The 24,142-nt window shown below is 43.6% G+C and overlaps 2 protein-coding genes across 2 annotated transcripts in view; one reads left to right on the top strand and one right to left on the bottom strand.

The window, feature by feature from the left end:
* Positions 1-1,046, top strand: part of UNC45B (unc-45 myosin chaperone B) — a 35,989-nt gene extending 34,943 nt beyond the window's left edge. Inside the window, 1 exon segment of the mRNA XM_038375780.2 lies at positions 254-1,046. Coding sequence (XP_038231708.1) covers positions 254-520 — 267 coding nt within the window. The 3' untranslated portion in view covers positions 521-1,046.
* Positions 1,047-12,694: 11,648 nt separating this feature from the next.
* Positions 12,695-23,534, bottom strand: LOC119844599 (schlafen family member 13-like). Its single transcript, XM_038375670.2, has 5 exons — positions 23,440-23,534; positions 20,722-21,806; positions 19,719-19,847; positions 16,558-17,278; positions 12,695-15,000 (listed from the first exon to the last, which is right to left on the bottom strand). Exons 2-5 carry the CDS (start codon positions 21,800-21,802, stop codon positions 14,196-14,198), a joined length of 2,736 nt encoding a protein of 911 aa, XP_038231598.1. The 5' UTR covers positions 21,803-21,806; positions 23,440-23,534; the 3' UTR covers positions 12,695-14,195.
* Between the last annotated feature and the right edge of the window lie 608 nt (positions 23,535-24,142).

Here is a 24,142-nt window from a genome sequence, read left to right as displayed (position 1 = left end):
AAAGGAAGATAGTGCTTGTTATGCAAGCCGGTGGCTGTTCTCATTCCCAGATGACAACTTGTCTAGGAATTAAGAGACCAGTTTTCATGCATTGGAATCAACCTATTTGCAGACTCTCCTTTTCCTAAATTGCTACTTTCACCCCCTTGAAAAGTGCCTTACCTAGGAGCAAACTACCTTGCACTTCAATGATTTCTTCTGCTGTAGAAAACCTTTTTTTTTTTTTAAACACATAGCTTTTTCTTCCTTGCAGACAACCCAGTGGCTAGAAATCCTGCAGAGGCTCTGCTTGCATGAAAAGCTGGAGGTGCAGCACCGTGGGCTGGTGGTTGCTTACAGCCTGATCAATGCAGACCAAGAGCTGGCCAAGAAACTGGTGGAGAGTGAGATGCTGGAGATCCTGACACTCATTGGTAAACAGGCAGATGACTCCAAGAAACAGCATGTCATCAATGTGGCTCGCGAGTGTCTTGTGAAGTGCATGGACTATGGGCTGATCAAACCTTTCTCCCAGGCATGAGACCCCAAGGCAATGGCAGCCTGTCGAGAGAAACCAAACAGAAGGGGAAGGCACATGGAAGGTCTACAAATCTACAGGATCCACAGAAGGAAATTTAGTTTAATTGCCAATTTGCTGAGCACAGGGTATACTTTATTTTTATGCCTGGGGAAAAATAAATTTGAGTAATTCCTAGACACTGCAACCTTTAGTGCCAGGATTCCATTGCTAGCCATGAACACATCAGAGTTCCACCATAAAAGAATCAATCCATGCAATGCATGCACCTGCTGCTGGTTCAGGAAGTCTCAAAAGTTTAGGGCAAGATCGAGGTTCCAAGTAGAATTTTGGTGGAAAAAATCATGCTTTATATTTCAGCAGTTCCAACTGATGTTAGAAGAACAGAGGTGAAAGGTTGAATTCTCACGTCACATTCATAAAGGAGTTTGGTTTTTTGAAAATATTTGATGTTTGTATTACTGGAATGCAAATGTTTAGTGTGAGAATATTGGATGGATTCTCCATTAATAAATTCTGTACTTTGTTCCATGCGAGTTCCTTCAATGTTGCATTGTCTCCGTTTGTGAGTAGTGAGTAATTCGTAAGACCCTTTCTATTAAGTGCCTGTCAACCTACCACTCTATCTACATAGCAGTGAATCTCAGAAACATGGCACAAAAACCAACTCTGACCTTGCAGTAAAATGTTTCAAAAATTGCCAGTTCTGTTCAGATGGATGTGTGGGGACATCACACAACCATGCAAAGGCAGTTAGGTTGCTCTGACACAACCGTGATGTGCCTGTAGCACAAATACTACTGTGTGCAATTACAGTTTGCAGGAATATTCTCTCACTTTTCTCTATTATGGCAAATTGCCGGCTCTACTATGATGGGTCTCACACTTTCTCTTCTTGGGTGGGGGCTAAGGGCACCGTTTCTCACCCCTGAACTGGGGTATTAACTGCCCCACTAGTGTCCTAGAGGAAGGGAGTAGAGAGGGAGGGACAGGGGCCCGCCCTCTACACTGGGTCCCAGGCCAGGGGCCCTAGGGATAGCGATAAACCACTAGAACTAGCAGTTCCTTCCCCTCGACTACTTCCCTCTCCTCCCTTCAGCTTGTGGGGCTTCCTGCCCTCCCCCTCTGCACAAACCAGGTGACCATTTACCTAGGGTCTTGGTCTTCTTAGCCCACCACAGCACTTAAAATCAATCATAGAATATCAGAGTTGGAAGGGACCTCAGGAAATCATCTAGTCCAACCCCCTGCTCAAAGCAGGATCAATCCCCAATTTTTGGCCCAGATCCCTAAATGCCCCCTCAAGGATTGAACTCCCAACCCTGGGTTTAGCAGGCCAATGCTCAAACCACTGAGCTATCTCTTCTCCAAACTCTCCTCTCCTTCTCTCCAAACTGCTCTCTGCTCCAACACCAATCCATTCTGCTTCAGCTTCTCCTCTTGTCTGATTGAAGCAGGGGGGTTTTATCATGTGGTTGGCTTCAGGTGCTTTAATTAATTTATAGCAAACTTTCTTCCCTCTACAGGGAATAAGGCTCCCTTCCAACACTCTCCTGCTGCCCTCTGGCCATGTTGTATCACACTATCCAAAATAATCCAAGTATGGAGGATAATATACTGAATGTGAAATGGTGGCAAGAGAAAACTATATGAGGAGCTGACCCTGACATCTATATTTAACATTGGCATTTATAAGCAACAGAGAATATGAGCTACTTATGGAAAAACTACAACTGCTTAAGTAGGCTGTTTTTCCGTTGTTTGCAAGTGTCTGCTCCAAACCTTGGGATCACTTTAATATGGCAGGAGCACAGGGTGGGCATCAGGAAGGTGCCTTTGGCTGGTCCCATGAACAGACGAGGTGGCTAAGGTAAGCCCCTGCCAAAAGTCATTGCGTGCGTTCCGTAGAATGAGTTAGGATGGTAGCGAAAATCTCTGAAGCTTCCACATGCACGGAGTATGTACTGCTCGTGAAACAGCATATGTCCCATTGGCAGACCTGCCGAGCATCCCAGGGAGTGTGACACGCTTGCCTCTCCTCTCGCGCATCCAAGCAGGGCTGCCCAGGTGGAGTGAGATTGGTCTGTAAGCGCTCCTCCCAGCTACTCGCGGCTGCTCGGTCACTGACGCAGAGATCAGCCAGAAAGGGTCCCCGAGCTGCCAGGCTGGTGCTGAGGAAGCAACATGAGGCAAATGAAGAGCGTGATGAAGGCCACAGGAGACTGGGATGGGGGAACTGGTGAAACAGAGAAGGAAACTGCCTGCCTGGAATGCAGGAGGATGAGCAGGAGAATGGAAAAGGAGAAGAAAGCAGCGTGATTCAAATGCTGGGGTGAAGGAGGGGGGGCAGGAGAAGCAAGACTGGTACAGTGAACCTTGCAAAATGGAAGAGGAAACAGCCTGACTGGAATGGAGGGGGGAGAGAGATTGGAGCAATAATTTTTTGCAAAATGCAGGTAGGTAAGATTAGATGCTCCATAGCACAGGAGCTGACTTTCATTTTTGCTAGTGGGGGCTCCTCTTCCCCACCCCCCCGACCCCTTGTGAGCAGTGGATAGGGCCTCGGGTAGGGGTGGGGGAGGGCGATGAGGCTGAGCAGAAGCAGGGCCTCAGGGACAAAAGGCTGAGCCAGGGAGGGGTCTCAGGACAGAGCATAGGCAGACCGGGGGGCAGGGCCCACAAAAGATTAATCTGGTCCTGTGGGTGCTGAGCACATGCTATATTTTTTTTCAATGGGTGCTTGAGCCCTGGAGCACAGATCCATAGAGCTGCTCAAAAAAAAAGGGGGGGGAAGAAATGCAGAAAACTCTTCACTTTTCTACTCTTCCCAGTACTGGGCTTCGTGCCCAACAAAAGGCGGCTCTGGTGAATCCCTCCCTTTGGGAGAACTGGGGGAGACTCTGTTGCAACCTCCCTTGGCTTCTTCCTTCTCGCCTGATGAGGCAGTGGTGTGGGAAGGTTCCTCACCTCCGCCAGGTGACTGTGGCCCACCAGGACCCTTTAAAGATGATGCTTCTGCTTCAGATATTCAGGCTTTCTATGTACAGTCAGGTGCAGTCAGACGCCAACGTGCGCCCTCTGATTCTCCAGGAGTGCACACATAGCATGATAGGGTATGATCATGGAAACAGACTTTTTTCCACTGCTCCTAGGCCTCATTCGATGCATAGGTTCTGCAGCTAATTTGTATACAAATCAGCAAGATTCAGGACAGGCAGCACGTCAGAAGTGGGTCTCAAATGTGAACAGAGTTGGACCCTTGCAGGTGAGCTCACATCACGGTATCAAGGGCCGGCACGGAAGAAGGCACAGAGGGGGTTGTGTGAGAATCTGACAAAGAGGCGGACAAGGTTGGGAGCGCTGGCCAGGCGGAGGTGACAAGGGCAAGGTAAAGCCTGGCAAAGGAAGAGAAGCAGGCCATTATGTAGAGCTTTGAAGGTGGATGACAAGAGGCTTAAATTTTATGTTCTATCTAAAGGGAAATCAATGAAGTGATCAAAGAGAGGAATTACATGATCTTCAAGGGCGAAGAACAGTTCAGTGGCAGCATTTTGTATGGACTGAAGGGGAGCAACACGTACTCGGGAGAGCAAAGAGTGTGTTGCGGTAATCAAGACAGAATATAACAAAGAATGGATCTAGAAGATGCTGAGAAAGAAGAAGCAGGATTTAAAATAACCCCAACTCCTGTTTACTCTATAGCTAACACTACAGGCTTGTTAGTTTGACATCTCTGGTATGCAAGGTCTTGGAAAAAATTTTGAAGGAGAAAGTAGTTAAGGACAATGAGGTCAATGGTAAATGGGACAAAATACAACATGGTTTTACAAAAGGTAGATAGTGCCAAACCAACCTGATCTCCTTCTTTGAGAAAGTTACAGATTTTTTAGACAAAGGAAATGCAGTGGATCTAATTTACCTAGATTTCAGTAAGGCGTTTGATACTGTGCCACCTGGGGAATTATTAGTTGAATTGGAAAAGATGGGGATCAATATGAAAATTGAAAGGTGGATAAGGAAATGGTTAACAGGGAGACTACAGCGGGTCATACTGAAAGGTGAACAGTGAGGCTGTAGGGAGGTTACCAGTGGAGTTCCTCAGGGATCAGTTTTGGGACAAATCTTATTTAATCTTTTTATTACTGACCTCGGCACAAAAAGTGGGAGTGTGCTAATAAAGTTTGCGGATGATACAAAGCTGGGAGGAATTGCCAATTTAGAGAAGGATCGGGATATCATACAGGAGGATCTGGATGCCCTTGTAAACTGGAGTAATAGTAATAGGATGAAATTTAATAGTGAGAAGTGTAAGGTTATGCATTTAGGGATTAATAACAAGAATTTTAGTTATAGGTTGGGGACGCATTAATTAGAAGTAACGGAGGAGGAAAAGGACCTTGGAGTGTTGGTTGATCATAGGATGACTATGAGCCGCCAATGTGATATGGCCGTGAAAAAAGCTGATGCATTAGGCGAGTATTTCCAGTAGAGATAAGGAGGTGTTAGTACCGTTATACAAGGCATTGGTGAGACCTCACCTGGAATACTGTGTGCAGTTCTGGTATCCCATGTTTAAAAAGGATGAATTCAAACTGGAAAAGGTACAGAGAAGGGCTACTAGGATGATCCGAGGAATGGAAAACCTGTCTTATGAAAGGAGACTCAAGGAGCTTGGCTTGTTTAGCCTAACTAAAAGAAGGTTGAGGGGAGATATGATTGCTCTCTATAAATATATCAGAGGGATAAATACCAGAGAGGGAGAAGAATTATTTAAGCTCAGTACCAATGTGGACACAAGAACAAATGGATATAAACTGGTCATTGGGAAGTTTAGACTTGAAATTAGATGAAGGTTTCTAACCATCAAAGGAGTGAAGTTCTGGAACAGTCTTCCAAGGGAAGCAGTGGGGGCAAAAGACCTATCTGGCTTTAAGATTAAACTCGATATGTTTTTGGAGGAGATGGTATGATGGGATAACATGATTTTGGTAATTAACTGATCTTTAAATATTCATGGTAAATAAGCCCAATGGCCTATGATGGCATATTAGATGGGGTGGGATCTGAGTTACTACAGAGCATTCTTTCCTGGGTATCTGGCTGGTGAATCTTGCCCATATGCTCAGGGTTCAGCTGATCGCCATATTTGGAGTCGGGAAGGAATTTTCCTCCAGGGCAGATTGGAAGAGGCCTTGGAGGTTTTTCGCCTTCCTCTGTAGTATGGGGCACGGGTCACTTGCTGGAGGAGTCTTTGCTCCTTGAAGTCTTTAAACCATGATTTGAGGACTTCAATAGCTCAGACATAGGTGAGAGGTTTTTCGCAAGAGTGGGTGGGTGAGATTCTGTGGCCTGCGTTGTGCAGGAGGTCGGACTAGATCATAATGGTCCCTTCTGACCTTAATATCTATGAATCTATGAACCATTGGGTAGAGCTGCGCCAGTGAAAAATAACAGCTGTGAATGGTGCCAGGGTAGCTGCTGTGGGAAATGTGATGCTCTTCGTGTATTGCACATTGGAAGAGGACTTGGACACAATTCATATTAAATTTCATATTATAAACAAATGCATGTTCCAGTTGATACAAGCTCTCTTACAATACATCAGTTTCCAGGAGTTGTAGCTTGCCTTATGCTATCGCAAATGCATAAATACAAGGACTTACTCTGTAAAAGAAAACGGGTGAAAGGATCAAGTAAAAGGAACCAATTACATGGCTGTATCTAGAGTCACAGCATGGTAGGGAACTACGTGTACTGGAGTTTGGAACTTTAACTGTGTAGTTTGAGCAAAGTTTCTTATGCTCCCCAGTCCATTCCTGTTCTATTTGTATTTTTCCAAAGGCTGCTAGAAGGGAGATCCTGGGATCAGTGGTAGGACTTGCCGGCAAAGCCGATGAAGTGAGCTGTAGCTCACGAAAGCTTATGCTCTAATAAATTTGTTAGTCTCTAAGGTGCCACAAGTACTCCTTTTCTTTTTGCGAATACAGACTAACACGGCTGCTACTCTGAAACCTGGGTGAGTGGTTGCTCCTTACCTCTGTTGTTTGTAACCAGATTGGGGGGGCAGGACCTGATGAACCTGATCGGTGGGCTGGTAACCTTTCACCTCCAGCCTGTTCTCAATGGCTGCTGTATCCTAAATCCGCTGTAGCCTGGAGCTTGCTTGTTTTCTCTCCTGTGTTATGGGGATGGGGTTTGACTTTCATTTGTTTTTGCTGGTGATGATCAGTTAGACAGCATAGGCTGGCCTATGTTTTACCATTGCCTTTTTAATGCCTGGCAATTGCTTTGGTGGAGCAGGTGTATTCCAGTCCATGGCTTCTAGAGGAGTTGTTCTTAGCCCCTTTTCCTCTCTGATTTTTTTTTCCGTGCCGATTATTTTATTGGACCAGGACAAAATTGTCTATTCTAAAATTCCCCCAAAGAAAACCTGGTGGAGTCAGAGCAGTATGATGTACTCCGGGTCTTCTGCATACTACTTGCTGCCAGAGTGTGGGCTGACTACATCTTAAGTAAGCTGACTAATAATGTGGATACATTTTAGTTGATCTGGTGCACCAATACTGTTTTGGGTGAAACTGATGATGGTGATTGATGGGTCATGCTTGCTTGGGGTTTTTAGATTTTAATCCCTAAAAGTTCACTATTATACTAAGGAGGTAGTGCATACCTTCAAACAATATCTTTCAGGTATGATTTTTCACATCACTGCTCACTCCGCAGTTAGGTGGCCTCTCCCAAATGCTCACTCTAATATTTGATCACTTTGGCAAAGTGCCTTGAGATTTATGGATAAGCTAGTTATGATCTATGTCATTAGATCTAGTTTACAGATGGGGGTAAATTGAACCATAGAGAGGGGAAATGACTTGCTCAGGGTCCCCCAGCAGCGTGGAAAATAGAACCCACATCTTCTGACTCCCAGTCCAGTTCCCTATTCACAGGAATACAGTTAGGGAGACGCTCCTATATATTCTCCCTCTCCCCATCTGGATTTAGGGGATGCCTCTCCCCTCTAGCCTTTCTCTGTAAAGTTCATCTGCCCCATATCCTCTCTGTATTTAGGCTATGCCTCGGTATGTTTTCTCACTAGACATACCCATTAGGGAGCATCTCCCCTCCAATATTGTATGCATTTAGGGCACACTGCCCCAGCTTTGCTTTCTCCCTCTGTGTAGCACCCCCGGGATTTCTCTCTACATTTAAGGGGCAGCAGCCCCTTCGCCATTCTCTTGCCCTCTCTGCATTTGGGAGCCATAGACTCCAAGGCCAGAAGATCACCCAGCCCAGCCTCCTGTACACCACAGGCCACCAGCCCCACACACTAGGCCCAGCAACCAAGACCGTACCAGGGCAGGCCCCCAGTCCCAATCTGGGCATTCAGGGCCCAGCTCCCTCCAGGCTCAGTTTCCCTGTGAGTGTGCGTGTGCATGGCGCAAGCCACACCTTGGCTGCCACTGTCTTCCATCTGCCCCCTCCCCTCTGCTTCCACCAGCCCCGTAGACAACGCCCAGTCCACCCACAGGGGAGTCATCCCAGAGCGAGTCACACCCTTCAGTCCCTCTCTTGAGCGTTCACCCCTGAGAGACCTCCCATCTTCTGGGGGAGCTCATCTCAGAGATACCCCTTAGTCTGCATGGAGCGAGACACACTGTCATAAGAGGTGATAGGCCACACAATATGCAGTTATTTTTTATTAAAGTAACAATCATTTTGTCTAAAGTTATGACGATGGACTGAGTAATGTGATCAGCATGTCCTTACCACTTCACTTCCTTCATATTATAATAGGTAACAGTTTTCATAGATGTAGCCATGATTGATAGTTTAAGCTATGGCTTAGAGTGTTATAAACATGACTATTGCTGTGAATGTTCGAGGCTTAAGATGGACAGATTTGTGCTGCCTGGCAGTTTTTGATTATCTTAGTTAATGAACCGAATTAAAACCACTTAAAAAAAAACCCCTGGTGGAGGTGAGAATGACAACAAATCTGTTTACAGGGCAAGTTTTATAATGCTCGTAAATGTCACCAGAGATGGCTGACAATGTCCTAGTTCAGGGGTGGCCAACCTGAGCCTGAGAAGGAGCTAGAATTTACCAATGTACATCGCCAAAGAGCCCAAGTAACACGTCAGCAGCCCCCCATCCGCTCCCCTCCACCCACTCCCAGTGCCTCTCACCCACCAGCAGCCCCACCAATCAGCACCTTCCCCTCCCTCCCTGCACCTCCCAATCAGCTGTTTCATGGCATGCAGGAGGCTCTGGGGGGAGGAGCGAGGGCATGGCAGGCTTAGAGGAGGGGGCAAGAAGGGGTGGAGTGGAGGCAGGACCTTTGGCAGAGCCAGGGGTTAAGCAGTGAGCACCCCCTGGCGCACTGGAAAGTCGGCGACTGTAGCTCCAGCCCCGGAGTCGGTGCCAATACAAGGAGCCACATACTAACTTCTGAAGAGCCGCATGTGGCTCTGGAGCCACAGGTTGGCCACCCCTGGCCTAGATCCTGTGGAATGTTGCTCTCAAGAGAGATTGTTCATCATGGGGCGACTTGGAACAATTTTATGAAGAGCAAGACTGAGGGACTAGCCAAACTTGCCCTATTGATTCTGTGATGGGGCGAAAAGCATTCCTATGCTTAGTGGGTTGCTGTAACCCCATCTTGAAGTTACAGTTTTCGGCGTATCCAGAAGGCTCCTTTGTGGTGTAATGTGATGATATGGGGCAGACTCCCTCAATCAAGGATCAGTGATCAATGTTACTGGCCACAGTTCAATCACATCTTCCCTTTAACCTGATCTAACCCTAAGGGACCACATCATTCCTATGAAAAGGAAGAACCTGCTTCCACCCCTTGTTTAGGTTTGGTATCAGAGTTAATCAATTCTGAAAGATTTAGGCAATTGTTGGCTTCTAAATAGTGGCCATTTAATGAATAAGAAAGAAACAAAAATTCTGAATGACAAGGGAGAAAAAGAACACCCCAAAAGACCCAAAAATAAAAGGCTGCAGTTTGCAGACAAGTAGGAAATAAGCTTCATCCCTTTCCCTGTTATCACTGGATTGCTTTGCATTTCCTCATTAAGAGGAATCCAGTTGAAATCTGAGCAAATTAAAAAGAAAATAGTTTTGGGGTTTTTTTTCTATGAACCATCACGCCTAGATTTGTTAAGCCAGGTAGGTCTGGCATTCACTCTAACTTGCTTTTAAAACCTGTCCATGTGGGGCTTGAGGAATATGTCTTCACTGCAGAGTTAACTTGGGCTTGTGTGTGGCTCCTAACCCTCCTCTCCCCTGTGCGTTTAGTTGTGCTTTCAATCCTGGCTAGCTAGTCCAAGTGAGGCTTTCACTCAGGCTGGTAATCCACCTACATTGCAGTGAGGATGCAGGTTCAATCACTCAATTGCTGAAAGGCCTCTAGCTCCTTCCCACAATTCCCCTTGTGTACCCAGAAGAAGCAGCAAGTTCTCCTGGTCACTGGGAAGAATCAAAGAGCAGCTCAAAGGACCATCAGATATGCCCCCAGAAGTCCTAGCAACACAGAGGTGAGTGTAGCACCAGTGAGGAAACACACATTAACTTGAGAGTAACTTTGTAGCGTTGTTGTGCACACCCAGCATAAGCTAACCATGGCTGCCAATCGTCTGAGTTAACTACAGTGAAGACATACCCAAGTTCAGCAACAACCTCAGGTTCCGACCTACTGTCCTTAAAGTCTCCCAGAGTCTTGCAGGCCTTCCCTCTAGTCCCTAGATAAATATTTCATGGTAACTTCACTCCAATTCTCCTCCCCAGATTCTCTTTGTTACCTGCTGTAATATCTCATCCAGACTCCTTACCTAGGGAGTCAAGCAGCTCCAGGCTGCCCTTGGGCCTGACTACAACGTCAGATAATGATATGTAGGTGTCCACTTTATATTAAGGGTACCCTTAGAAAAGATTAATAAATGAGCAATCAATTGTGGTAGTGCCCAACAGCTTACTGTCATGGTATATAATTGTCTACCACCTTCTGCTTTTGTGCTTATAACCACCTAAACTAAAGCACATCCTACCTGTAACATCCCTGAATCATTTATTAACCCTCTATGGACATACCCTCAATATTAACTGTCACCAGGATTAGAGTTTAAAGTCAGTCCCAGGTGCTCAGTAGTAATTTTAATATACGTTTTTCTTGTGCTTCCTAGAGGATACCAAGGCTGCTTAAGAAACTTTCATGAAGCCACAACACACCTTCGGGAGGTAGGTCAGAATTAGTATTTCTATTTTATAGATGGAAGAACAGAGCCGCAAGGCAGAGAGCAGTATTGCCAACACAAGGCTCTTACGTAAATTAAGTTGTCATGGGATAAGAGGGAAGATCCTTCCTGTCTTTTAACCAGTTCTCAATCCATGAAACAAAGGGTAGGAATAAATGGTAAATTTTCAGAATGGAGAGGGGTAACGAGTGGTGTTTCCCAAGGATCAATCCTAGGACCAATCCTATTCAACGTATTCATAAATGATCTGGAGAAAGGGGTAAACATTGAGGTGGCAAAGTTTGCAGATGATACTAAACTACTCAAGATAGTTAAGACCAAAGCAGACTGTGAAGAACTTCAAAAAGATCTCACAAAACTAAATGATTGAGCAACAAAATGGCAAATGAAATTTAATGTGGATAAATGTAAAGTAATGCACACTGGAAAAAATAACCCCAACTATACATACAATATGATGGGGGCTAATTTAGCTACAACTAATCAGGAGAAAGATCTTGGAGTCATCGTGGATAGTTCTCTGAAGACGTCCACCCAGTGTGTAGCGGCAGTCAAAAAAGCAAACGGGATGTTAGGAATCATTAAAAAAGGGATAGAGAATAAGATGGAGAATATTTTATTGCCCTTATATAAATCCATGGTACGCCCACATCTTGAATACTGTGTACAGATGTGGTCCCCTCATCTCAAAAAAGATATACTGGCATTAGAAAAAGTTCAGAAAAGGGCAACTAAAATGATTAGGGGTTTGGAATGGGTCCCATATGAGGAGAGATTAAAGAGGCTAGGACTTTTCAGCTTGGAAAAGAGGAGACTAAGGGGGGATAGGATAGAGGTATATAAAATCATGAGTGGTGTGGAGAAAGTGAATAAGGGAAAAGTTATTTACTTGTTCCCATAATTTAAGAACTAGGGGCCACCAAATGAAATTAATGGGTAACAGGTTTAAAACAAATAAAAGGAAGTTCTTCTTCACACAGCACACAGTCAACCTGTGGAACTCCTTGCCTGAGGAGGTTGTGAAGGCTAGGACTATAACAGGGTTTAAAAGAGAACTGGATACATTCATGGAGGTTAAGTCCATTAATGGCTATTAGGAGGGTGGAGATGGATGGCAGGAGAGAGATCACTTGATCATTCATTACCTGTTAGGTTCACTCCCTCTGGGGTATCTGGTATTGGCCACTGTCAGTAGACAGGATACTGGGCTGGATGGACCATTGGTCTGACCCAGTGTGGCCATTCTTATGTTCTTAAGGCATTCAAATGTCATGGGTCAGGTCTCAAGAAATCATGAGTTTTTTTTTAAAAATTAGTTGGGGTTCTTATTCTTTGCCTTCTGGATACTGAACCTTTAGGGGTCACGTGGGTCACGTTTTGAAACTTATCTCCCAGCTTCAATTGATTCTGTGACAATCTCAGCTTTTATGTTTGGGTGGTTTTTAAGTGTACATTTCTAACTCCCATGCTGTGGAAAAGTCTTTAAGGCAAACAGCGAACATCATGAGACCTTCCATAAAATCGCAAGAGCTGGCAACACAGAGACATCAAGGTCCACATTTTTTTTTTTAACAGTGGGTTCCAACTTCAAAAAATGTTGAGTATATTAGAGGGTGGATAGAAATAGATAATTTTAGAAAATTCAAACTTTATTTCAATTGAACTTTTTAAATTGAAATTATTTTAAAGAGGGTTTATTTTTTACAAAGAAAAATGTATTTAACTCCCATCAGGCACCTTTCTAGATCTTCAGCACCTAAACATCTTTGAAAATCTGCTCTGGAGTGACCAGAAACAATCCATCAGTTTACTAACTACAGTTAATACTTCTTTTGTTTAATAAATGAATTAGTTTTAAATGCAAAACATGTTTTGATAAACTTTTTTCTTGTGTATCCAACACACTTAAGGTAGTTTTATTTAATAAACAACTTTAAAGAGCCGGTTTTGTACATTTTTAATAGAATTCCAATTTCCATCCAAATGCAGATTGACACAAATCACAATCAAAAATTATCTCCATTCTCTAACATGCCATAAATGTATTCAGATTCTTAATTTTTACTCTTTTTAAAGATCTAGAATTGTTTAAATTAGCATTTAAAGCTACAGCATTAGCAAAAAAAGGATCAAAGCGTGAAGGCTATTTTTGGTTGCAAATGAACATGGTTTAATGGTTATACCAACCAATAAGAAATAACCTTTCTCTAGGAAAAATTATGTAAATATAAACATAAGAGAAGATTAAAATCAAGGTTTCCTACTTGTTGATTTAAGTAGTGATTAAAATTGGTAAGTCCAATCATTTTGGTTTAGGCCCGTCTATCCTGGTATCTAACTTCAGACATTCTGGGCCTGATGTCCAAAGTTGGTGAGAATGTAACGCCAATGATTTAGTCACTCTAGCTGGGATCTACATGGGGACTTAAGCACTGTGATGCCCACTGTGGCAACATCTAACTTAGGCACTAGAAAGTCGTAAGAACAACACTGCGATCCACAAAGATAAGCGCCTAGGCTCCCTGTACAATGAATGGGAAGAGACAGGCGCCTTAGACAGCGATCCACAAAAGGCAGCACGCTAGGTGGGGCAATGGGAGATACCAACAAGCCCACCCTTTTCTCAGAGTGAGGCCCCGAAGTCCAGGCTGCAGGGAAGCCCTTATCTTTGCTGGCGATTCACAAATGGCAACCGCTGTCCTCGAAGACAAGCGGCTCAGACACGTAAGGTGGCTCTCCGCAGGAACAGGTTTGGTGCTTGTCTCACACCACAAAAAAAGCCGCAGGAGGTGGTGCCCACTTTATAACTTCTGGCCCAGTGGTTAGAGCATTCACCTGAGGCCTTGGAGACCCTGGGTCTATCTGCCTGCTCTAATCACTATTATTTATCCACAGCTTCCTCAGGAGAGACTGAGGGAACCACACATCAGAATGTGCCCCCTAGTTCAGGGGTTACAGCACCCTCCTCAGAGGTGTGAGACCCCTCTGGCAGAGAGGAGGGAACTGAACCTAGGCCTGCCATGTCCAAGGGGAGTGCTCGAACCCCTGGACTGAAAGTTCTGAGGTGGGCATCACCACCATCTCCTTCTCCAGCCAGTTTTGAATGGGACCCAATGCAGTAAGCAGCCTCTGAGTACACCTACCAAACCACCTCTGTAGAACTAATAAATGAAATTGTTTATAATTGTTCACTTTATTAATATAACTTCATAAGTAAAGTTTTATGAATTTTAAGACCCCCAGGCCTAACCAGGTCTCATGTAGTTTATTAGCCTGGGAGACGGGAGCCCTCTAAGGTAAAATTTCACCCATGGTGAGATTTGTATTTACGTCTGAATTGTGGGTGAAAAACAACAAAAGCGACATGACTATCACGGGTTATTAAACAGATCCCGAGGGAACCACCATGACATTTTCAAGCATTATCTTTCATACAGCAAATGAAGTTGTAAATTAGCTCTGGATGCCACACAGAGTTTAAGATTTTCAGAAATCTCATTCTGTGTAGGGACAGGGACTGGGTTGATCCCAAACACAATGTTTCTTTCCAGGCCAGAAAAGCGGCGGATGCTATCGAGAACAATGCCATGATCCAGCACATTGTCTGCCGTTGTGAAACATGCATCCAGTCTGAAATGTCTCATCATCACTCTCATTTTGGGTTGTAATATGCACTGATACCTATCCTTCTCTTTCATTGTGTTGCACAGGATAGCAATGTCTTTCCCAGAGTAACCACTTCGGAAATATTGGCAACAGGTATCAACCACATATGTCGCTATTTCCTCCTCCTCCAAGTTTTCTTCTACCCTACAAACACCTGGCAGGGGATGGCCACATACAGCTTCATTGAGCAGCATTCTTAACCGCTTAAAAGGAATATCAATTTGTGGATAGTCTACAATATTTTGCATCTCTTGTACCATGGTATTGTATATCTGGGTGGCATTCCGGACCCCTATAGTTAGCCACTCCTGAGGATATTGTTCTGATGGATGTGGAAGACCGCACGGAAATGGGTGACTTGTTTGTAAATAGTCCAAGAAGATCCAGAGAACACCAGGTTCACAATGACCATGTCCTTGGGTGATGCACTGAGCTTTGCTGTACCAATCGCCATCCTCTGACCGGAAATTCTGGGCCTCATCAATTACTATGTGCTTCACTGATTGATAATTCCCCTTTAAGAAAGCAACTCGGGTTACTGGCCGGCAAATGTTTCTCCTTCTACAAAATAAAAGAAGACATTTGGCATGATTAGTGTTAATTTTCTGTTGGGTTTGGGCAGCTGATCCAATTCAGAGGAGTGACAAGTGTATCAAATCACCTCTTTCTGGGTATGAACAAGATTGCAAACTTTTTGCTTTTAAGATTTCACTTCTGAGTTTTTAAAAAACCCCAAATTTACAAAGGGCAACAGCCAATTAAGGTGAATTGCATAATTGTTCTATTACCTTTACAGTTCATACACTCAGATAATGACAACATAGATACGTAAAAATTTCTTACACAGATTACAAACGTATGTCAGATCTCATTCAACATGAGCCTTATTCTCATTTACATTAAGGCCCCTTTACACTGTTCTAGCCTTAGTGTAAATATGACTAGGGCCATTATTATGAGGAGCTCTTTCAGTATATAAATGATTTCAGTATTTGACGTGGGTCACTGTGCACATGTTGGCTGGGAAGCGGCTCAACTGGACCCCCCGGGGTCTGAAGAGTGAAACACCACCTGGCTGGCCAGGGGAATCAATCTTGACTCCTAGGGTGAATGAGTCCACATGAGCAAACTATGAAACAAAATGTCATGCCAAGTCCTATGAAGGCAGCTCTGCCGCCTTCTGCAACAGTGGCACCCTTCCCATCCTGGCCGACAGTGAGGAGCAGAAAGCAGTTCCCAGCTGATTCACCAGCCACCTTCTTATCCTGAGCAGCAGCAGTACATGGGTGTGTTTGGACAGCAGAGACAGAACTTGAAGGGACGCTGGGGATGGAGGCAAAACAGTTTTGAGGGGTGGGACAAGACCTCAGTGCTGGGGAAGGGAGTAGGGAGCAGAGGCGACAGGAAGAATTAAGGAGGAGGGGGCTGCTGGTTGGGGAAGAGGGCTAGAAGCAATGGTAGTGTGGGGGGAAGAATGGAATAGCTCTGGGTAAAGAGAGACTGGTAGAGAAAACAGAGATGGGAGAGACATTAGGACCAAAGGAGGGATATGGTGGAGAGGTAGAATGTGAGGACAGCTCCATAGAGCATCTGGTAGAAACCAAAGCTGACCTTCCCCACACTCACTCTCAATAGAGGAGAGGAACAGAAACCCTGCCCGATGTCCCCTAGGGGTGAATCCCCTCTGGGTGCAGGGGGTTAGGTGGCTCACAGAAGTGCAATTTTCCCGTCGAGGGGTGAATCTTACCCAAATTGTTTTAAGATGGTTTGTCAAAAAAGGCCTCCCAAATACCATTAATCCCTGCCCATTCTGGCTTATAACATGCAAACTACCCTCTTACTTATGGCATCATCTCAGCACCGGAAAACTTCCGATTGATAATACTCCACTTTACCACTGATTTGTTTGACCCTACTTAGTAGAGCCAGAAAATTATGAGTTGAGGGCTTGTTTGTAGACAAGGCCTTAGAGAACAGTGGTCCATTTCTTTATTGTCTGGCAAAAAATGTTTCTCAGTCTTTGAAAAGACCTTTCTTCCTGCATTAAACATATATTTCCCCATCGTCCCTCTGACATTTGATATGCACAGGGTTTTGAATTAGCTACACAATACTTACTTCACAATTGCGGTCAGAGGCTGGTTCTCACAAATGTACAGAATCTCATCAGATTCGCAGTGGAACACGTTCTTTATCCTCTCTATGATATTCAGGGCCACAATTGTCTTCCCTGTTCCTGGCAGGCCATAGATAAACAGCTTCTTGAATTTGTGAAGATTCATTGTTAGTATCTCATACTGTTTAACGGTGAGAAGGTTAAAAAATTCACAGCAAAGCATGTCACTTAAGAAGGATCTAAAACTCAACAAGATTATCACAAGTGAGTGAAGTAAGTCTGAGATGTCATTGGGCAAGAGGACATAGGAAAGGGGATACTTGACTTGTACATGTGAGTCATTATTTAGCTCTCTGTTGGTTCCAAGCTGTAGGAGATGGGGAATCACACACACTTTCTGAGTGTATCCCCCATCATTTACCAGTTTCTTCTTTAACGTACGAGCAATAAGTTTTGAATATCCAAACCCAACCACAGAACAATCCTCCGTGACGGTGTACAGCATTGGGTATTTGCCTGCGGCTATTAAGAGAGCATCACAGACAACATGCTGATTCTCTGGCAATCCAACAGCAACAGCCCAGCTTCTTGCAAATATCAGTAGTCCCTGAGAATATTGCAGCTCTTCCATTTGCTCGTTCATTAAATCCTCCAGCCCTGGATACTCTGAGAACAGCTCTTTGCTGAGGTTGTCTGGTTTGTATGTTATCCCATTACCATTTGCTAGAAATTGAGAGAATTAGGGAAAAAAATGTATTTTTATGATTATTCTCTTTTTTCAAAAGCTCTACAAGGCCATTTAAAAAGTTATTCCAACTGAATTTATGGTTGAAAATATATTCCAATTCATTAGTTAGCACAATTGAAAAGAGTATTATGAAAAGTAAAAGTGCTGGAAAATATTGAAATATTTCTGACATTGAAAGGAATAATTTCACATTTTCTTAACTGTGTATTTCCCAGATTTGAGGGCACTAGGTTATTACTTTTTAAGTAGATGAAATCAACCAGACCTGAATACAAAAACATTTTTCCTTATTAATTTACTGTTAGAGACCTGTGTCTATATTTACTATGTTTCACATGCACACTGTACAAAACAGTTGCTATTCCACTTTAGAAAAAATGAAAACAGAAACTCATTCAAGAAAATTTTATGATGAAAATGAAATGTTGGCAGAAGTAGAGGATCAAAGAGGAAGATAAGTGAGAATTTGTGTGACCTAAACTGTGTATTTTGCTTATTTTCCATACGTTTAAAGGGAATCTTAATTAAGAATTACTGGCATTCCATATTTTAGTTTTTTGTTTTGAGGTTTTTTAAACTGCAACATTCCCTTATGGCATTTATCAAAAAGTTTAGTGATATGAGTACTCAACCTTTGGAGTTTGTCCGCATTACAAAGTATTACTGTATTTGTGATAATGAGGTAAAGGACTTTGACTTGGTGAATTCTGTGTGGTATATCTGGGGAAGCAGAGATAATGTGTTTTATATAACTGCATTTCCTGCATTTCGGTTTTGCCCAGCCGCACAGACGGAGATTTAAAGTGTTCTACAACTGGCAAATATCTAGACCTGATTATCTCTAGGAAATACTCCCTCCTCAGCTAGTCCACCTTCCCCTACAAAGTCCCAATGAATTGTTTGATTTCCTCCTCATTCTTTTCATTAGATCAAGCCAGATTATTTGGGTGACCCATGTCACAGCCCAAATATTAAATACTAACATCAGCGATTGTGAAGAACCCACAAACTGCAGAGAGTATATGTTTCATTAAACAATTACAAACACTGAAACAAACAAACACTCTCATATCTAACAGGACTGGGTTGAAAATGATTCCCAAACAAAGCAAAAATTTGATGAATTTTGGCTTTTTTTTTAAAAGCTTTATTTTATCAGACATTATTATGTTTAAAATATAAAATGCCATTTAATATTACTAATGAATTGAACACAGCTGGAATAATAATAGAAAAATAGTCACAAATATATTCCTAAACAAACAGGCCAAGTTCAGTTCATTGCTATTCATCAAAGTCTCTGTCTGCATTTGCAAACAGTCTGACAGCCATATGATTATTCAGAAAAGCGCTTGACAATCCTGAATTCCTCTCAAATATTGAGACAAATAGTTGATCTATCAGTTTGTAACAAAAGCTTGCTAATTATTAATTATTCTCTATTCTCTTGTTTAAAATGCTTTGATCCTCCAGTCTTGGAGCAAAACCAATAACATGGGACATATTATGGATCAGGAACAACAGAGAATGAATATTGAATAGTTAACAGGAATTTTTCACAAACAATCCAGTCTTACCAATTTGGAGAACAGGTTCAGTTTCACGACTATTCATAGAAATCAGAAAAGATTCAGGAATGATTCATTTCCAAAAAAGGGCATAAATTGTAACAAATACTGAATATATTTGTAAGAAAACTCCACTTTGGCCAGTTTAAGCAGAATTTCACACAAATAATATTTTAAGGAAATCCAGCAAACCCAACCAAAATGTAAATATTATGGGTAGGATTTTCAAAAGCACTCAGCCTTAGTTTAACTCTACCGTCATTGAATTTAATGGGAATTTACCACTGACTTCTATGAGAGCAAAGTTAGGCCAATCCTATGCGCTTTTGAAAATCCCTCCATAAAACTCCAGCAAATTCACATTTTAATATTGAAGAACATAAACACACACGTCAGGATACTTATTTAACATACAGTAATGCTATGGTACCCACAGCTTTCTTAGGTGAAAAACATTGAAATAAGAATTAAATATCACATAGGATCACTTGAAAATCATTTGTCCTTGCCTTGAGTGCAGGGGACTGGACCTTCCCAGGTCTCTTCAGTCCTACACTTCTATGATCATACATTTGTATACATGTAGTAAGTGTGGGAGTGCAGTGTCCAGGGAACAAGGAGGATTCAGAGAGGTCAATATGAAGACCTACCAGCTGGTCTGTTTTAACCAGTTCATACAATGTTTTAGTGCATGCTGTCCCATAATTGTAGTCCTTATAATTATTTGAAAACAATGTGAGGCAAAAGGGGAACAAGTAATTTGCTACTACATTTTAACATCCATTCTAAACTGCAATCTTCAATCATGTCAAAATACATAAACCAGAATTAAACTACAAAAGCATACCTGGAAATAGAGATTCTTGCAGATCACGCAGACAAGCGAGGCCTTTGTTGGAAAACACTGTTTTGGTAAGTGGGGGTGCACATAACACTCTCAGCTCAGCCCTGAAAGCTGCACACAAATTTGAAATCTCTAGAAACATAAATTAAAGCTCATGTTAATACACTATTACTGCATCTCTTCACCACCATAAAGAATTCTACTCTGTATGCACAGAATTGATTTGGTTTTTCCATTGTAAATGAACTGGTACAGCATATGCACCCTGTGGAAACTTCAAATGAGATGAGGTTAATTAATTTAACTGGAGGTGCTTATCTGGGAACCCATCCACAGCTGCAGTGTGTCCCCCTTCAGGTGGCAGAAATGGTAGAACCTTATTGCCACAAGTTGGGGGTATGCAGTGGGATTTCGGTTGCAAAGAATTGGGTCCCTCCATTTCTGCGGCAATCATCAAGGGAGGAAAGGATTAAGGAAAAGGCATAAATCAGGACCATGATATTGGATCTTGGTCCTGTTGTTTTCATAATATTATTTCTGTAATTATTTCTTGGATTATCCCAGGATAAGTATCCCGAGTTTTTGGTTCATGCTAATGAATGAAAAGTTGGAGGTCAAATAAGATTTCCACTATTTATGATTAGATTAAAAATTGATGGCCCTCAAGCTTGGCTTGTATTGTCAAAGCTCATGTAGATGATTTTGCAGGATTTGGGTTGGCACAGTTGGTGCAGACTGGTTATTGGGTGCAGCAGAAACCAAAGATTATAGGTAAGTGCTGTTTGCATCTGACCAAAAGAGCAGAAAGCTACTCTGCTTAAGTATAACTTATAATAGCAGGTACAGTAATAAAATTACAGACAGAAGTCCCTATAACCTTGTAAGTGTCTGGGGTACCAACCAGTGGCTTAAGACCACTTAATGGCATCGCCATGCTAGAAATACTGACATTAGTGCTAATATGGGAAAATAAACTACAAATTTTGATTTTTTTTTTCATGTTGACCTGGGTCAGTTGCCATCATCAAGGCTGTCCATTCGTTGGCTGTCATCCTCATGATCTCATTGCCCTTCACAGTCCATGAGTCCGGAGTCTCCGAAAACACAACACAACAAAAAGGCCGGATTCTCACAGCACAGACATAACCATACAAGTTTTGATCTTTGTCATACACCTCCATCATTTTCCATTCTAAGTTCACTCCAGGCAGAGAACTGCAGAAGTGTGAAATGGGTAATTTCCCCTTAACATGTTCTATTACTTCTTTTAATTCACTGATATTTACATTGTCATTCCTACATCCAACAACTGTCCCATTATCATCCACTCCAATAAATAAAAATCCTCCTTGTGTGTTTGCAAAGGCAGAGATGTAATTTGGCAGGATCTCTTTGATGTATTTCAAAATGTTCTTTGTTGCAAAATTCTTAAATTCAACATGCATTGACTCCGTGAAATTTAGTTTTTCCCCAAAGCAGAGACCGTCTCTTTGATAAAATCTTTCAGCAGACATATACAGGTTTTTTTCCTGCCGAACGTCACTTAGCAGAGCTTTCTTAGCTCTTGGTCCTGTCACCTCACCATGTTTTCTCCTGGCAGAATCTTCCTTCTCTTTGAGAAATTGCACTGCTTCAGTAGGATTCATGCTGTCAGTTCGAGTCAGAGATCTTTGGCACAAGCCTGTCCTTAGGCTGCAAATACGGGGTGAAGATGAACCATCACTGCTCCATGATTTCACAAAAATTAACACACAGTTGTTTTCCTGTGTATATTCAAAATCAAAGTATTTTCGAGACATTTTAGATGGAGTAAGTTCTGTAAGGGCTTTTTCTATATCCTGTCCAATCCCATGTTCTTCATAATTGTAGTCCTTATTATCAACCTCTGCCTTTATCACTCCTCCTCCTGAATTCAGCAATGCACATGCTGCTCGGGAAATGTTACCAACTTGTTTCCTTCTCAAATTGCAATCTGTCATCTTCTTTCTGGATTTCTCACCAAAAGTCACTTTTCCCACTTTTAAAACCGCATCCGGATAGTCTGTGAACCAATCAACACAGAGAGGGCTCTCCTCCATGGTCATCATGTTCCTGAAACAATGAAAGCAATAGGTCTCCCTTAAAACATTACACAGAACAAAGTGGGTGGGTCTGAAGGTGATGTCCCCTCTTCCCAGTATGGGGACATACTGCTGCTTTCCTTGGGAATCATTCCCAGGGAGTAAGGATTTACCCTTCCACTTTCAGAGCGTTTCAGAAAAAACTGAAACACACAGAAAGGAATCAGAGTAGCAGCCGTGTTAGTCTGTATACGCAAAAAGAAAAGGAGTACTTGTGGCACCTTAGAGACTAACAAATTTATTTGAGCATAAGTTTTCGTGAGCTACAGCTCAAGCTTATGCTCAAATAAATTTGTTAGTCTCTAAGGTGCCACAAGTACTCCTTTTCTTTTTTACAGAAAGGAATCAAACTGTTCGTTACATGGAAATAAATCCCCATTGGAGAAATTTAGCTCATGCTCATATAGGGAGGAGTTAAACAAAGTGCTTTCAGAAAAAGAAAAGGAGTACTTGTGGCACCTTAGCGACTAACAAACTTAACTTCATGAAATTTAAATTTGTTAGTTTCTAAGGTGCCACAAGTCCTCCTTTTCTTTTTGCAAATACAGACTAACAGGGCTGCTACTCTGAAAAGTGCTTTCAGTTTCCATTGTAAGGGCAATGAAACTCTGCTACTGTCTCTAAAATATGTTAACCCACGAGTGCAAGCAACGGTCTCCAGCAAAACAGCTCTTGCAGCAAAGCTCTGACTTTTTCTTCACCACCTTTTCCAAAACCTACTGGAAATATTTAAGGGCCCGGCCCTACCAGCCCCCCTTACCTCCCCCCCCCCCCAGTCTGCAAATCCCCCCTGCTTCCCAACGCATGTGCAGAATGTTCTCCAATTACAGGACTGTCCCCACGGTTTGCTTTCAAGGATCTTGGCTTTTTCTGTGCAGGAAGAAATGTCTTAGAAAAAACCAGGAACACTAATGTTAGGCGAGTGCTCATGCTCAGGGCTGTGACCACGCCACGGCAGGACCCCAATACCCCGCTGCCCGTCTGTTTCCTTGTAACCAGCTCAGTTTCTCACGTTAGCAACTTGCTCTCAAAGACAAAGCGCCAAACATTTCACGTCATGTTTGGCTGGCGGGGGAGGGAGCAATGCCAGGGGAAAGGGAAAGGGGCTGATTTCCAACCGGAGCTACTTGAGCCCAGCTTTAAGCGCAGCTCTGATCAGCACTCGCTCCAAATAACGATCCGAGTCCCGTTCACACGAACGCCACTTCACGCCGCTTTGGCAGCGTGAAAGGGCCTGGAAGGGGCTGTCAGTGATATTTACACTACGGCCCCTCACTTTACCCTCCTGTGTGAAATCCTGGCCCCACTGAAGTCAACGGCAAAACCCCAGGGAGGTGTAAAGCGGTTTTAGTGTAAACGAGAAGCGGCCCCCCAATAAAGACCAGGACGCAATTGCTGCTCCCGGCAACACAGATCCGGGGCCGGCTGCACTGGCCCGTTCCCAGTGCCCCGAGCAGGGGCTGCCCAGGAGGAGATGCCGGCTGGAAATCCCGAACCGGATCAAGAGCGGGGCGGCTCGTCATCCCCCGCCGCAGCGACACACGCCGGCTCCGGGCGGGGCGGGCCGCGCTCCGACCCCGCCGCCCAGGCGAAGCGACTCTGACCTGGCTTCCCCTCCGCTCCTCGGAGCCCGCGCTGCCAAAGCCGGCTCTGAACCGGTCTCAACTTCCCGCCTGCCGAGCGCTGAAAAAAACCTTCCTTCCCCTTTCACTCCCAGCCCCGCCTCGTGTGCACACGGCTCTGGCCCGGCGTCCTGGCGCTGCCGATCCGATCAGACCGGGGGGAGTCTGCCCCAGAGACAAGAGCGGCCGAGTTAGACCCACAGCGCCCAGGGACATGCGGGCTTCGCCCTGAAGAGGGTCGGTTTCATTCACCTTCGCAGCGCGGCCCATCGAGCCGCAGGAGCACACGCTAGGGGGCCAGGGACGGCTGAGTCCTACCCAACCGAAGCCACAAACAGGGTGCTGTAAAACTTCATCTGATTTCTTTTTACCAACAAAATTGTGGATCCGGACTAACACGGCTACCCCCTGACGTAGGGCACTGTGATTCTGCTATGAGAGTGTCCACACCCAGAGACATGCACTGAAATACCTAAAGGTGTAAATGAAAACCCATCTAGATGTTTTGCTCCCAGTTTGCATGTAGACGAGGCCTTAACCTCTCTTTGCCTCCACTCTTACATTTATACAATGAGGATAAGACCACAGACCTCACGGAGAGGATGTGAGGGTTAATTCATTTCCCCATAAAAAGAAAAGCAGTACTTGTGGCACCTTAGAGACTAACAAATTTATTAGAGCATAA

Source organism: Dermochelys coriacea, chromosome 17, assembly GCF_009764565.3.
Source record: "Dermochelys coriacea isolate rDerCor1 chromosome 17, rDerCor1.pri.v4, whole genome shotgun sequence".
NCBI lineage: Eukaryota > Metazoa > Chordata > Testudines > Dermochelyidae > Dermochelys > Dermochelys coriacea.
The sequence above is the reverse complement of the archived record's forward strand: the minus strand, read 5'-3'. Positions and strand labels throughout refer to the sequence as shown.